This window comes from Dipteris shenzhenensis, chromosome 30 (genome assembly GCF_047967505.1).
Source record: "Dipteris shenzhenensis isolate YYH24624 ecotype China chromosome 30, Dip_SZ_1.0, whole genome shotgun sequence".
Classification (NCBI taxonomy): domain Eukaryota; kingdom Viridiplantae; phylum Streptophyta; class Polypodiopsida; order Gleicheniales; family Dipteridaceae; genus Dipteris; species Dipteris shenzhenensis.
Genome location: NC_141625.1, coordinates 30,379,850 through 30,395,974, shown reverse-complemented (window position 1 = coordinate 30,395,974; position 16,125 = coordinate 30,379,850). Strand labels below are relative to the sequence as shown.

Genomic DNA, 16,125 nt, shown 5'->3' with positions numbered 1-16,125 from the left:
TACTCCCCCCCTTCTCACCATCCCCCTCAGTCGAGAGAGGATAGTGTCTGGGAGACGGTGGCCAACATCACGGCCTGGAACATCTAGGTGGCCCGTTGCAGCTGGGTCATGGGCCAGCACCATGTTTCTCCGACGGCTACGCTGGTTGCCATTTGGCAGGATATCATTTATACGTTGCGATCCATATGGGAGCGCGGTGTTCCAGGTTCTCAAGCCACCGACGATAGGCGGGCACGTTTTTGCAAGGCTTGGCCCGCAAGTGTATTTTATGATCTCACGTCGCGAGGGATTCGTTGGCTGTATAGTCCACCACCGTGGTTGTTAGCCCCTGTTACAGAGAATCCCTAGGCAATGCGCTGGGATCTCTGGCAACAGGCGAGTTTTCTTTCAGCCCGTTTTTGTTTTTGGCCACGATTGGCACCTTTCCAGTTTTGCCAATTTGTATGGTTGGATTTAAGCATTAATAGAAGTTCCTTTTCTCTGTATTTTTAAAAAAAAAGAATCTCTCATAGTTGCAGGTGGATCACAGCTCACCCATGAGCAATCGGCATCTTATCTGCTCCACAAAATGGCTCGATGCAGAGGTTTCTTGTATTCAGCTTTTCTTGTTTTGGTTGGTCAATCTATCGTCATGTATCTGTGAAAATTCGATCCTCCAACAAGCCCATAGGGATGAGGAGGATCATGCATGAGGAACTCTCTTATGTAGTTTCGTTTCTGCATGAAATAACAAATTAGGTTTGCAGCTTTCGATTTGGTCTACGTTGTAGGTAGAACTAGAAACTGTGAGGTATTTTCCAACAATCAGAGCATGCTCACGGAGTTTTTCCAGCCAGATCATACAAACCAACAGATCAAGACAAACCAAAGAAGCCGAGATCCAAAGCCAGGGACACGACAAACTCAATAGCAGGTTGCAAACAAATCATTCTCGGAGATATCCCCTCCATGTTCACTAGATTGAGCGCACGACCAATGAAGGTTGCAATGGCACCTGTCAAGCGCAGAGCCACCGCAGGAGACCACAGTGGGCCACACACACAAATCACCATCAGCGCTTGATCACATGTTTCATGTCATCGCAGCATCACTCATCATCAGGCATCCTGGCCATGGGCTCAGATTTCTCTCATGTATTAGATCTGGTATGATATGATGATGTTGTATTCATCGTGGGTGATGATGTGCGATTAGAACTCCACCCTTTCAACTCATTGTATCAGGCCTCTTTCAATCTCATAGACCCTTCGGCCTTTCCACGACTTTTAATAAACTTTATTTTTTTCTTTCTTTCTTTCTAAGCAAAGCATTTCCAAGAAGCAGCTTTCAAGGAGAACTCTTTGTCTCCCATGTGTTCTGATTTTGAATTCATTGGCGTAACTCTACTGCAATGATAAGTTAACTTTGTGTCAGATTTGGTCAAAGAAACCTCTATACACATGTACCAATTGTTTGAGTTAACTCTAAGGATCAATAAACTAATTAAACTTCGGTTTGACCCCAACATTTACCAAGCAACCACGCTGTCAGGGGGGTAGCTTGCTTAGTTTCTTGACCTATAAATGTTTGGGCATGTCTAAAGCAGGTGAATGAATGCATATACTAACGACTAGTAACTTTGTTTGAGTTGTGGCTGCCAGGGGATGTATGACAGCCCTGCTATAATGGGATCCAGTGTGAAGAAAAACACAAAGGGTTTTAATCTCAGATGTTCAAGTGTCCTTTTTAAAGATATCACATTCACCAAGAGATCATGAAGCATTGGGAGTGCATTCCTTCCGGCACCCACTTTCTGGAGCAGGTATACTATGAAAACGAACAAACAAGCTGCAAGAAGATAAAAGGCTGTTGTCGACGCACAAAATTTGCCACACAGCTTGGCAATATATATTTGGTCCGCACACCATCAATATAGAGTATACACCTTATATTCATCTTGGCAAACAAGAGAATACAAATGAGTTCTGAGATTGCATTTTCCATGCATGACATGTATACAATTAAGGAGATGCATACGAAGCCAGTTCATAGAGCAGCCTATGCCATGGCTTCCAACCAGCACGAGGTGTGTGTGTATCTACAGCTGATCAAAACAGTTTTATTATCTGCAGCACCTAAAATACAGCTCTAGGAAACCTTACCTCAGTGGCACGACCCTCGCACCGACTAATATCAAGTGCCCCCAACTTCAAAACTTTGAACCTCTCAACAATATACCGTATGCTGTCCTTTAATTGATACAAACAGACAACATCTGGATCAGCTTCTGTACAGAAAAACTCTTGCCATGCTGTAAGCATTGCAGATTCAGTCTCGAATGAACGTAGTTCAACCCCTGGAAGACTTGTTTCTGAGGAAGACATCCCATGAACAAAAACAGTCTTTTGATTTTTACCCTCTGAAACCAAGATGGTCGAAATCACTGAAATTGGATCTCGGGATGGAAGTAACGATTGCCCTCTTGCTAACCTGTTGACACTTTCTATGTCTCCAATTCCATCGTCATCTGAATTCGGGTCCCTGTTTTTGTATATGTCTTTACTTAATTTATCTCCATTCCAAATTTTTTCTAACTTTTGCTTCTTTCCTCTCACAGGAGAGGCCCAACGGCCTGGACTTGAATCGGGTATTGAAACTGCTGATGCAGATCCACCACCTCCACATTGAACATTGAGGACAAGGACACGAAGAGGGCTCAATGCTAGCCACTCAGATTTTTCCAATCCCTCCCCTCTGAAGCTAACTGAATCTCTAGCTGAAATTCTCTGATCTTTCCCACAATGGCCACTGACAACATCGCCTTCGTTATTAATGTTTTCACCGCTTTCTGTCAAAACTCCTTGGTGTTTGCTTTGATTTTCAATAGGAAGGGGTGAAAATTCCATAAAATGAGTGGAATCTGGAGTTAAGCCCCTAATCTGATGCCAGCCTGCAACAAACTCTTCTGCACATCGTGTCTTTTGGTGAGAAAAGTGAACAAGGCTTGCACATTGTACCTCTACCCAAGAACCCCCTGCAATTTCTGTGTCACAGCTGAACCGCATTCCAAGCTGTCCATAGACACATAAACCAAAACGAAGTTAGAGCACTGGACTTCAAAAAATGATGTTTCTATATTACTAACATAGTTATCAAACAGACTAAATTACCAGATGCAATTTAGACTTGCCAAGCTAGAACAAGATGAAAAAAAGAAGCAATTGCCAACACACCACATTGGACCTTAATCTCATCTTCATAGCATGTGTGATCTTTCCACAGCATCCCCATATGTTCTAGCTGATTCCTTTCAGAAAGCATGCTTAATTCCTTTGCAATAGCAGCTATCTCTTTGCTCCTCCACGCTTCAATCTGTCAATGGTGATCCAACAACGCCAAATGATTCTCTCTCTCTCTCTCTCTCTCTCTCTCTCTCTCTCTCTCTCTATACCCAAATGATTTGAGCGGCTATAGGTAATTATGGGGTCCACGATGATTCGGAGTAAGCCCTCAGTCCCACATGAGATAGTGCAGGCAGAGTTCGTCATGACTCCCCTACAGGTTGATGCCATCTTTCAGACAGTGACTTTCATCCACAGAGTCTGGGACTTACCTTGATGGAGACTACCAAGGCTGGCCTTGGAATCATCCAGACGACTAGCAGAGAGTGGAGCAGACACATGGTATGCACACATATCCACATGGTTTGCCAGGCATGGTACTCAGCAGATGGACAGGCTCCCCCCCTTTCAGCACAACATGGACGCACCCCCTGAGTTGATCCCGCGAGAGGAGATTAACCGTATCATACGGCTAGATCTCCTTCAACCTCGAGACGTTTTTGCTGCCCATAGACATGCCACCGCGGTGCCTAGTTTTGGCTTCTGAGTTCAGCCTACTTCATCTAGTCTCTGACCCGGATTCATATATATTTGCATCTGTTTTTTTTGTTTGAGCTATTGAGCTCCGTAGATTAGTTTAGCACTCAGCAAGGGTCCTAGCGCGCCCTTCGCTCCAGCCCCTTGAGGCTTGTATGAGACTTTCATTTTTGGTGTACTTTGTACCATAGGCCCGCACGGCCTTCCAAGGACGTTAATACATCTCTCTCTCTCTCTCTCTCTCTCTCTCTCTCTCTGCTCCTTTCTGGTAACAAATCTTATAATTAGCAGATTTAGACAAATCTAGAATATAGAAGTAGCCATTTTAGGAAATGTAGAGCCCTAAATCTCCTAAAACCCATTAAAGAACTTAGACGATTAAATTACACTATACCCAAATGACCCTTTTAACACAATCATCCATGCTACCAAAAAACATAGATTATCACCATACTCACACCAAACTGATAGTAGAACTCCAAAAACACCCAAGATCCACCAAAACATTAGAAACTTGAACTATATCACCCTATTTGAACTTTCTAAAGCTAAATCTGTCTAGGACTCCAACCATAGATAGCACATTTTAAACAAAACATAACACTCAATTACTGCCCAATTGACCGATTTAGGGATTAATAGCTAGCCGACTAGACCCAAAACCAATCTAAATTTCATAATCCAACATAGGATGACTGTAAATTTTGTAAATAGATGACCAAACTATCAGTAGTAGAAACCTAAAACCCAGCCCACTTCCACTCTCCGTCTGCCTCCCCTCAGCCCCCTCAACTCCTCTCCACCTTCACCCCCTGTCCCGCCCAAGGCTGTCATGCCCGCCCCTCCCCCCCACCGTTCCCTCTCACCTTCCGTGTTCTGCCTTTCCAAGCAGCCCCCCTTGCCATTCCTGCTCTGCATGCCCCCCTGTATGTCTTCTCCTTTCTCTGTTACTGCCCCTTCCTTGATGCCCCATTGCCCCTCCTTTCTGCCTTCCTCCCCCACTCAAACCCCCCCCCCCCCCACGGGGGGCCTGGTTCGAACAGCTTGGGGCCTCTAGCCTATGTTTTTCTTGGCCCCAGGTCCCCCCAGAAGCTATGGTGGTTATTTTTCTGCAGCCTGCCTTTGTTTAGGCACAGGTTTAGATGCCACGCCATCTGTTCGTGCCTTAGGCTCCTTTTTCTGCCTTCTACTGTGGGTTGATCCTTCCGACGGGGCTTGGAATAGGGTTGATTGAAGAAACCCAAGCAACTGTGCTGCAAAAAACCGTAGACGCCATGCATGCCGCCGCTAGTAGGCAAGGGTAGCTCCCTCCCCACAAGAGGAGCAGGATGAGGGAGCCCTTTCAAGTCAGCCTCAGACTTCTTATGCCTGAGACGGAGGTCTTCTTCGATCTTCCGGCAGATCCGATTCTCCCGACCACACTACAAGGCTCCCGCCCAGCCCTTGAGTCTACTCATGGGAGATGCCCCTTCCCAGCAGAGTTACTCACCCCCCACACCCACCCCCTGATTTCGTTCCATCGCCTCCCCCTCCTCCCCCCCCCCGGCACTCCTCTCCGCTCCCCTCTGCTGCCACCTCAGTGAGGCCTGGGATCACCCTCACTACCTATCCCATTCCTATCCAACCCAATTTACTCTTGTCCTCCCCTCCTCCTGTGGTCGTAGCCTCTCAGAGTGCGGCTGCGCCCTCTACCTCCCAAGGTCAAAGTGTGACCCCCCTAAGCCCACGTGAGAGTCCTCCCCTTTCCCGATGACTAAAAGGCTGAAGCTTCACCCAAGAAAGTCCCTTCCACAACAATCCTAGCGGCCGGGCCAAACGACTACTTGCTTGCAATAGAGGTGTCAGTTTTAATTCTGCAGCCCCAAGAAGGGGGCTCCATCACAGTAGTTGGAAGCCTATCCCATTCTTTCTAGGGCTTCAACTTTGCAACCTCAAGGGAGGAGCAATGAACTCCCATATGATGATGATGGAGCAGATATTCAAGATGTTAGAGGAGTAGTTGAAGCAGCAGGGGAAGGAGATGCAGATCACACATGGAGACACCTACTTTCCAATTGGATTTTTTCCCTTGGAAGGAGACAATGCCATCGTTTAATGTCTGCTGCTGAAAAACATGTGCTCCTGAATCAAGAGAATATCTACTGCCCATCCCACCACTGTCCTCTACAACTGTAATCGAAGTATCAGCCGTTGTTGTGGATGTCACCTTGTACGATCATGAAGTCCATGCAGGACCATAGATCATATACCTACGCTCAGGGCATTTTCAAGGCTCTCTTTTTCTTATTTTCACGGTGGAAAATTACACGACCGTAATGATTGGATATGTTATGTCCAAGATCTATGCATTGATAATTGACATGAAGGTTAGACTGACTGTAGAGCTTTGGGGATTTATAGTCACAAGGCATGCGGCTTCTAGGTAGATTATGTGTGATGACCTGGAAAGCTGCATCGAGCTATAGTGGGGGTGCCCTGAACTCAGCCAAACCTATCTGATGGGGGACAGAAGGCAGAGGGCATACCCAGAGAGGGTCACCTCTGCACCTTGGGAGATCAAGTCAAAGGAGCATTTTGCTTTTAGATGCCATGTGTACTACGAGATCAGAGGTCGGCATCACTGCCTTTTCAGAGGGGGTTTCAGATCCCTACCCAGGTTCCTGTCCTATCCAGACCAGAGATGCTTGGCAGCCTTCATTCATGAGGCCGTACGACACAGAAACAATTGCTCAAGGCACGTAGGGGAGATCATTACAAACAGCCAGACTCTACTCAAAGCATGATCACTGAGTCCTTACAGCCAAACAGCACCGATCAGCATGACTCACAGAGACGGCAGCTGCGTGGACCCAAGCCAGAGTCAGAGATACGCATCCTGTGCTCTCCGATTGTGTAATCAATGAAGTGCAGCCCATACATTTTGTGTGGTGAACAAGTGACAAGTGGCGGTCTAGGCATAGAGGACATGTTCGGTGGTGTTTGCATCTGGACATCAAGGAGTGAACACGCATACGTGTGCCACACCTCTGGGTTAGTGATGTAAATAGGTGGCTTCTGGAAGGGAGGTCCCCTAATGTGACGTGTGCTTTAGTACGCTAACCAGATGAGGGCCTACGGACTGAGCATGTTGCACGTGGGCAGGAGGTCTTAGCTCTAGTCCTAGCACAGATGTTCAATTAGGCTATGTCAAGGCTTCCCACCTGCTTGGAGCACCACCACTATTGTGCTGATACACAAAGCAAGGGACCCTATGGATACTGGGAATTACCGCACCCTCATGATTGACCACACTCTGGCCAAGATTTATGGATCTGTATTAGAGAGGGAACTCAGCAATCATACAGAGGCTCGAGGCTAGCAGGCACTAGCACAGGCAGGATTCCAGAGGCAGCATTCTACGCTAGACCACATCTTCACTCTAAGGGTTATCATTGAGGAGGTGAGGTCTAGACATCAGAAAGTCTACACATGCTTTGTAGACTTTTGGAAGGCCTTTGACACTATCCCACAATCCCGCATGATCAAAAGACTAGAGGAGATGCAAACTGATCTGGGGGATGATGAGCCTGTATTAGCCAGTCAAAGGCAAAGTTCGTGCCCCAAGTGGTCTATCGGATTGGGTCAAGAGTATGATCGGGATGAAGCAGGGTTGCCTCCTCTCACCGTCTCTTTTCGGGCTTTACATCGATGAGATCACTTCCTTCATAGGCCGCCTACGAGGCAAGGGATCGTTACTAGCCGATCTCATGATACAGATACTACTATATGCTAATGACATAGTCCTTATCTCATCTTCAACAAAGGGACTGCTAAGACATCTGGAGGACCTACAAGTGTTCGAGAGAGAGAGAGAGAGTGACCTGACAGTCAACCTTGGGAAGACCAAGGTTATGGTCTTCAACACCTCACACGCAGTGCTCCGTCGACTCAGCTTCACTTATTGTGACGAGCCAATGGAGACAGTGCAGTCCTACACATATTTGGGAGCAGTCTTCATAGGACCCCTTTTCACTATGACCCATGCAACCCAGGCACAACTCACACGGGGACAGAGTGCACTGGCCCAACAGGAGAGACAATGCTTCCAGGCACACTTCCAAGACCCATCGACGAATTGTTGGCTTTTCGATACGCTAGTGCGACCGACTGCCATGTATGCAGCACCCTTTTGGGGATGTGATCTACCGACGGTAGTGGAGGAGATTTAAGTGTCTATAGGTGACTATGCGGAGTAAACCCTCGGTTCCACATGAGATAGTACAGGTAGAGTTCGCCATGACACCACTGCAGGCTGATGCCATCTTCTAGACAATGACATTCATTCATAGAGTCTGGGACTTATCCCAATGGAGACTACCGAGGCTGGCCCTAGAACCAGACAACTAGCTGAGAGCGGAGCAAACACATGGTATACACGTATATCCACATGGTTTGCTAGGCAGGAGATTCAAATGGATAGGCTTCCTCCCTTTCAGTACAGTATGGATGCACCCCCTGAGTCGATTCCACGAGACGAGATTAACCGTATCATATGGTTAGATCTTTTCCAAGTCCACACATCTCCGACTTGGGGGGGAGATCAAGAGCTCCCCACCAAGACCCAGTTCTACTGCAACCACTTCTTGAGAGTATCAGAGGAGGGATTCATCATCAAACCCCAATATTTGGAGGACAAAGGAGTCTCACATGCATTGAGGATCGCCATTGGACAAATGTGTCATCCCATCAGCTTGAGGATTGAGACAAGGAAAGCGGCACGTATACCCAGAGAGCAGCGGATCTGTATGCTATGTACACTAGGAGTGATTGAGACAAAGGAGCATTTTCTCTGTGCTTGCCCAACCTACTATGAGGTCAGGGGACAATACCACTGCCTCTATTAGGATGGGAGCCGATTCGGCCCACTGTCACCATTGATCCACTTCCATGACCAAGTTTGCATTGGGCTCTATTTGCTTGAGATGCGCCAACATAGGGAGACTCTACTACGACATATCAAAGAGCAACAGGAGGCAACCAGAGCACAACATACAAAGGGTGACTAGACACAGCGACATGACATTTCCATGACCAGGTCTGCATTGGGCTCTATCTGCTTGAGATGCGCCGACATAGGGAGACTTTACTACGACAGATCAGAGAGTAGCAGGAGGCGACCAGACCACAAGAGTATCAGAGAATGGATTCATCATAAAAAACAATACCTTGAGGATAAAGGAGTCTCACATGCACTGAGGATTGCCACTGGGCAGATGCAAGTCTCGTCACATCAGCTAGGGATCGAGGCAGGGAGAACTGCAAGCATACCCAGAGAGCAAAGGATTTGTCGGCTATGCACACTAGAGGCAATTGAGACAAAGAAGCATTTTTTTTGTGTCTGCCCGGCCTACTATGAGATCCGAGGACACTACCACTGCATCTTTCAGGATGGGCAGGGCTTTGGTCCACTCACCCTACCGATCCACTTCCACGACCAGGACTGCATTGGGCTCTACTTGATCAAGATGCGACGACACAAAGAGACGCTGCTACAACAGATCAGATAGCAGCATGCATTGGTAGCACCATAGGATGCTGAGGCAAATCGATTACAGCGGCGCATCACGGATTTCTATGCATTCGAGTAAGCTCTAGACCACAGAGGGATGGAGGAGGAGGAGATACTAGACATACGGGCTGTTAGAAACATGGTGTGAGTGAGAAAGAGAGATAGGTTCAGGAGTGAAGAAGTGATACACAAATGTAGAAACCATGAAGGCTTTCATCTTTTCATCATCATCACTAAATGAGACAAGTGAAGCCCCCGCGGACGTTAATACATGTGTGTATGTGTGTGTGTGTGTGTGTGTGTGTGTGTGTGCACCTGCCACCTCTTAAGGCTGCTGAACCTACTTAAGCTTACCTCAAAATAAAAAACTCACTGCGAGGTGGCAAGTAAAGCTGCATAAATAATTCAGGTACAACAAGTAACAAGTCAATCCACACCATGAATCCAAATGCGTCATAGACAGGCAAACGAGTATGAGACAACCAAAGAAGCAGATAACAAATCAATGATAGAGATCAGCAGCCTAGAGTTTCATATCATAGTATTCACTTTACACTAGTTTCTTCATATAGTTCGCATTTAGTGTGTTCTATCATCCACAGAGTCTTAGTTTGGGTACCAATTTAAGCAGCCCTGTATGTTGAGGCTCTCAGTATACCGTTAAGCTGGCTCACTTGCTGCACTGCATTACAACTTCCAAGAAAAATGGTGTAGTACCAAAGGCATGTTCTATGGATAATACATTGATCCAATGAATCAATGTGTGCATGCACATATGTGCATGGGCATGTGCACAATTTTTGTGGTACCAGTTTGGAGAACTTTCCATCCCTTAGCACACAAACTACAATACCCCTCCATATAAACAAACCCAAGATAAAACAATTCTGTTGAAACAATTTGAGAGTTCCACCACTTGAGACAAGGTTACAAACCTTCAAAAATAGGGAAGGGCCTCCCGGCCTGTAATACATCAAAGGCATTCTGTAAGCTGAGGTCACACGAGCAACCTGCATCACCACCAAAGGTCACTTGGTAAAACAAGCAACCTTGCTCAGTTGTGTCAATGATACCAATGATGCCAAAACAGACCTCCAAACAAGCGATCCCTAATCATGCAGTTATGTCTTTAAACTTACGAAAATACTTCGAAATACATACAGAAAAGCCCATAACAAGCTTGAAACATTTCACAAATAAGGAGAATCACCAGTACTTACTTTCCAAATCAAACAGATGAGGGTAGGGGATCCTTTAACAGAAAGGTTCACAGAGATAAAAGTAAAACCAAGGCAATAGCCACTTTGGATAAGAAGGACTGTACAAAATTGCTTCAGTGCACTCACATAAGAAGTATCACCATCTGCATGCTTTTTCCTAGAAGCCAGCATGCGCTCATCCAAGTACTCCTTCAAATTCTCAAGCTGTTCTTCTCCGACTTCATTGAGACTGCTCGAAGAAGTTGGTGCGGGAAACCAAAAGTAAGGCAAAAAATCTACAAAAAGAAACAATTAAGTATTTTTGTAACATATCCCAAGGCAACAAAACAAGAAGGAAGTGTACATACCAAAGTCATGCCTAATTCTTCATCTTATATATATATATATATATATATATATATATACACACACACACACTCACATACATAAATAAATAAATTTATTTATTTATTTATGTATGTGAGTGTGTGTGTGTGTGTGTGTGTGTGTGTGTGTGTGTGTGTGTATATATATATATATATAGAGAGAGAGAGAGAGATGCAAATTAAATACATAAGTCATGCAGAATCCTGATACCATTAACAATGCAGCAAACACTTTTCCCTCCAGTTGTAACACCGTATAATCGCACCTGTTAATATGAACATACTGGCTTTCAGTTACACATTTTGGTCAGTTACCAGTTTTGAATGTACCAAGGAAAAGAAGCATCCACAGCTAATAATGAATTAAAAACACATAAAGCTCTAATTGTCCATAGACTGACAAGTTCCACATTTGCATGTCAAACTGTCACAAATTCAAATTCCAAAAAGAGTTGCATTTCATGCCTTTATTGGAACTCCCTTGCTTAGGGCAGTCCTCAGAAGTAGAAATATGGCATTTAAGGTAGAGATAATGTGCATCACAAGCCCACACTTTGCTTTGGCTTGTTTCACACTCATTTCCAGCAAGTGTCATGTGGCGTTTTGGCAAACATTGTCTCCATATTCTATTGTCTAAAAATTTATAACTTCTTTGTTGCGAAATATTCTGAAACTAGAGAAACACCACGTAATCACAGTTATCAATCCTCATATATTTTCACTACGTGTTCAACATGGGTTCTCCAATTCGAACCCCACTTCACACTTATGTCAATACTTGCTGCTTTTGATTTTAACACACACTTGAAGATAGAAAATCTAGGAAAAACATGCTTTAATAAGTCCAAAAAGTTAGAGAAACCTATCCACAGTATACGGACATTTTTTCGATCTTGAGCATTATCATAGACTTGGAACTTTGGAATATCATCACTGCTCCAAAGACAAGACCTTGTCTGAGAAGACAGCCTGATGTTTCGATCCAAAGAGCAGAAAAGCCATACGATGTATCAACATGTGATTAAAAGATGAGGTAAATCCACACAATCAGCATACAAAAACATCCAAAAGAGCATAAGATACTCTGAATGACGTGCACAAGATGACATCAACCAACTAGAAGCTACTTTTGAAGAACCAAATATACATTTCAAATAAATGCATGAAGGTACAAATCGTTTGACTACCTTATTTTGCTGAACATAAATAGTTTAAGGCAGCCACACTTGTGTTGGAGGAAAATCCCCAATTTTTAAAAGGTAGCTTCAAAATGACACTGATGCCGCATCAAGATGTTAATGTGAAAGCATGCCAAGGGGAGGCAATATCATAAGTCAAGTCAAAGAAGAAGGCACAAGACCAGACACTACGTCTTCAAGAAAGGACTACACAAATCTAGCATATACAGGTATCACCTGCAATCTTCTCAGCATAGGGAGAGAGAGCATATTCTTCTCTTTGGATACTCTTTCCATAATGCACGCTTCTATGTCAAAGACGACAGAGAAATTTTCAAAACAAAGCCAAGGGTTATGTTGACTGGGCCTCAGGGATTTTATAAGCATCTATGGACACGAGCTGGGAGATCATTGCTAGTACCATTGTCTAGCACATTCGGAGGGCCAGCACAGAGGTGATGGACATTGCACAGGTTCACCTAGCTCAGACTATCGCTGGTATTATCTGGATAGACATTGTGCATACATTGACGGCCAATTGGTCAAGGATGCAGGGGACTTTCACGTCAGCATCATTAAGGAGGAGAATCTTTCTCAGGGAATGCAAAGACATCACTTTGTTCTCTGAGTCCCCCTCTGGTTTTGTCAGCCACAGTCTTGGCTCTTTCATGCTTTGCACACTGATTTCTTGAGTGGTATTTTTTCCATTTCTTTTCATGGTTTGCATGAGATATATGTACCTTCAGTCATGCACTCTTGGTTGTTTCTTTCATACTTAATAGAAGTCTTTTTCATTGAACAAAAAACAAATAGCCGAGGGCTGAGCCTCACTAGTGAGGGTACTAGAGTGGTACAAGATGCATTACTGTTTGCTAGATTTTCCACAAGAGGTTAGGAGCTAGATGAATTAGTAGCAGAGCTCATGCCAAGGAAGGATTGTATCTTTTTTGTCCACAGGAAACTTCATGTTGTCATGAGTATTCCATTCTGTGTCAGTCAAAGGGCTACCCAGCCCTATCAAAGTCCCAATCCCAAGGTAGTTCAGTAGTTCAATCTAGTCTGACCCAAACTGCCATAGACTGGGCTGACTTAGTCCGTGCTGCTGCCGAATATTGCCTGTTGTGGCCACCAATACCTTACTCCAACAACTACCACTTTAGATGTGAGGTCAAGTCTAGCTGAACTCCACAAAAGGAGATTTCTCATGATACTCTCCAGCACAGAAGCAAACTGTTGGGATGGAGAGATATCCACACCGACTTAGTAGCCCAAATATTTGACAAAGACACCTCTCTCAATCCAACTGAAACCAAATCAGCCCCCCCAATCTAGGGTATCGTTGTCACTAATCCAGAAGCCATTGAATTTATTCTAATTGATGTTTTGTTTTTATTTTGAGTGCCGGTTTTTCTCTGTGAGGCACTAACACTCACCAGGCAACTACGGAGAAATCTTTCCCCCACCTTATGTATTCGGCACCACCTCAAGTGCGGACTCCCTGTCCCATAACTAAACCAAAGAGCGGAGCAGATACCACTCAGGCACTTGCTACACAAGAAACTAAATCCAAAGCTATCCTAAAAGACGTGAGAGTTTGAGAATTGGCATCCAAAAAAATAGTAGTGTCATCAGCAAGCTTACTGTCCGAGATCTCCTCATCCTACCTTAGGGGAAGCCTCAGCCCAATAAAGTCAGCCTGAGAGATCAGAAGCAAAAAGATGCTCATGGATTTAACCACAAAAGTAGGAGAAAGGAGCAAGAGGGACCCTGTCAGACTGATATGTCAATCTGAAATCTCTCTCTACTAACCCTGTGATAAGCACCAAGCTGTGGGCTGATCTGTACATGGAAGAGACTCCTCTAATCCAAGCATCTAAAAAACCAAGGCATAGAAAAGTATCATCCAAGGAACCCCAATCTACTCTGTCATAGGCTTCTCGAAATCTAAGAGTAGAATGGTTAAACCCTAGCCACTATGAAGCCTCTCTCCCAACATGAAAAAATATTATAAGAAATGCTTCAGCCGTGCATAAACCCCGTATGCATATCATGAATAAGATCATGGAAAAAAAATAGCTTTTTTGCCAAGATCTTATAAAAAGTTATATACCTAGATGAATCTAGGAACATTCCCAAACTCATCCTCTAAAAACACAACATAGTGCAGTTTCAATCTCATGATAGTCACTCACAAGGTTGAAAACCATAAACTCCATCATGCATAGCAAGGACTAGCTACTATGACATCCCCACTAACGTCATCAGCCCCCAACAGTGGGTGTAGACCATAGTATAAAAATATGCTCTCACACATACAAATCCACACACCCACACATACTTGAGCATCAATTTATACAAAGTCTTCGTACTGAGTTTCTGTCGGCACTCCGGAGGTGAAGGGCAGACTCAGCCATGATGAAGGCTAGCACTAAAGGAAAAGGCTAATTAAAAGGTAGTCCAAAATCTCTTCATTCAAGCTACAACTGCTTGTGAAGTCTAAACATTTTCATTTTAGTCTCTCCCCAACGAGCATCTAAATCTAAATCTAGCTGATAGGGCAATGCACCATTTAAGATAGAAAGAATTATCACAATACCAGCAGGCCGCAACTTGGACGAAAACTTCACGAGGTGAAATTTGCATGTCCGCTAATACGGCAGAAGCATATACCTAGATGAATCCAGGAACATTCCCAAACTCTTATAAAAAGTGCCCAAAAGAGTGATTGGTCTCCATTCGGCAACCAAATTTCTGCACCTCCTTCGAGATAAGATGAATGAGACTCTTTGTAAGTGGATCAGACATAGCACCAAAGTCAAAGCTCTGTAGGGCTGAAGTGACATGGTCCCCAATCATGTCTTACAAAGAAAAGGAGGGGTCAACCCATCTAAGCCCTTGTGAAGGGTGGTACAAGGATCGAGTAGCCCATCTGACCTAAGGAGTTAAGGGGCTTCTAATTTTGAATCTTTTGCCACATGTTAGAAGCTTATTGGATGCTTCGTTTTTTATTATCGTTTTTCCTTGTCCTAAGAGCATATTTATCGAACACGCATGCACACGCAAAGAGATAGATTCACACCATATGAAAATCGTATAAAGTGCAGTTTTGACTCAATAATCGTCAAATCCAGCAAATGCATCATGCACAGCAGGAATATGATAGTTACCCGTCATCAGCCCAGCCAAACTATCACGCAGTAGGAACTACTATGACTATTCCTATCAAACTTCTACGGCGTTGGTTGAGATTGTCGAGATGCATGATGAAGCGATAGTCTATATAGCCTCACTCTGATGCGCAACGTAATATAAACCTCGTAAGTTGCCAAGGAACAAACTGCATTAGGATATGAACATCGGGGAATTCGGACTCCTTATGCAATGTGTTGAAATTGCCGAACTCTCCGAGGAAAAATGAAAGCGCAAGAAATCCAAGAGTGGAGAGAGAATACAGTGGGAGGAGTGGAGCGAGCAGAGGAAGGTGAATCCGTGAAAGTAGCATCGAGAAGCATCATATGGAAGCTGGTTCGGTGCTCTGTAAAGCTTTGCTCCTCGATCTCCATGGCCATCTCCATTACCATTTGGATATCTGTGTTCAAAACAACAGCTTTCAAACAACAAGAATGGCTTACTTGGCCACTTTCAAGCAAACCCACGTGGACAACCTACAATGGGCTCTTGAACACCACTCTCAACAAATCGGGGTGTTTCCGTCATCAACACGCAATATCGCCCCGCTCAGTCCAGCCCATGGCCCAAATGCATTCAATACAGCCCGTAGCCTAAACACACCCTTGAAGCATGGCCACATGCCTTGAGGTTCAGAGGGCTACTCGATACATGGAGCTTTTTTGCACCACCTTCCAGACAACGCTCTCCTTTCATTTTTGGCATGTCCTAGGGGGAAAAGGGTGCGGGTTTTGGTGATCGTTATTCTATGATCGGTGGTGGTTTGCA

General features: G+C 44.7%; 1 protein-coding gene across 6 annotated transcripts in view; it reads right to left on the bottom strand.

The window, feature by feature from the left end:
- LOC147881959 (DNA polymerase delta catalytic subunit-like) overlaps window positions 1-15,915 on the bottom strand; it is a 162,150-nt gene extending 146,235 nt beyond the window's left edge. For 2 of the 6 annotated variants that reach the window (XM_087402018.1, XM_087402021.1), the window contains exons 1-7: window positions 15,838-15,915; window positions 15,621-15,757; window positions 11,202-11,256; window positions 10,752-10,900; window positions 10,341-10,415; window positions 3,223-3,351; window positions 2,142-3,050 (exon numbers count right to left, since the gene is read on the bottom strand). In XM_087402018.1, the coding sequence (XP_087258144.1) occupies window positions 2,142-3,050; window positions 3,223-3,351; window positions 10,341-10,415; window positions 10,752-10,900; window positions 11,202-11,256; window positions 15,621-15,749 (1,446 nt within the window). In that variant the 5' untranslated portion in view covers window positions 15,750-15,757; window positions 15,838-15,915. Of the gene's footprint in view, window positions 1-2,141; window positions 3,051-3,149; window positions 3,352-10,340; window positions 10,416-10,751; window positions 10,901-11,201; window positions 11,257-15,620; window positions 15,758-15,837 lie in introns of those variants that run through there. The other 4 variants (XM_087402020.1, XM_087402022.1, XM_087402023.1 and 1 more) reach the window with 4 other exon arrangements.
- Between the last annotated feature and the right edge of the window lie 210 nt (window positions 15,916-16,125).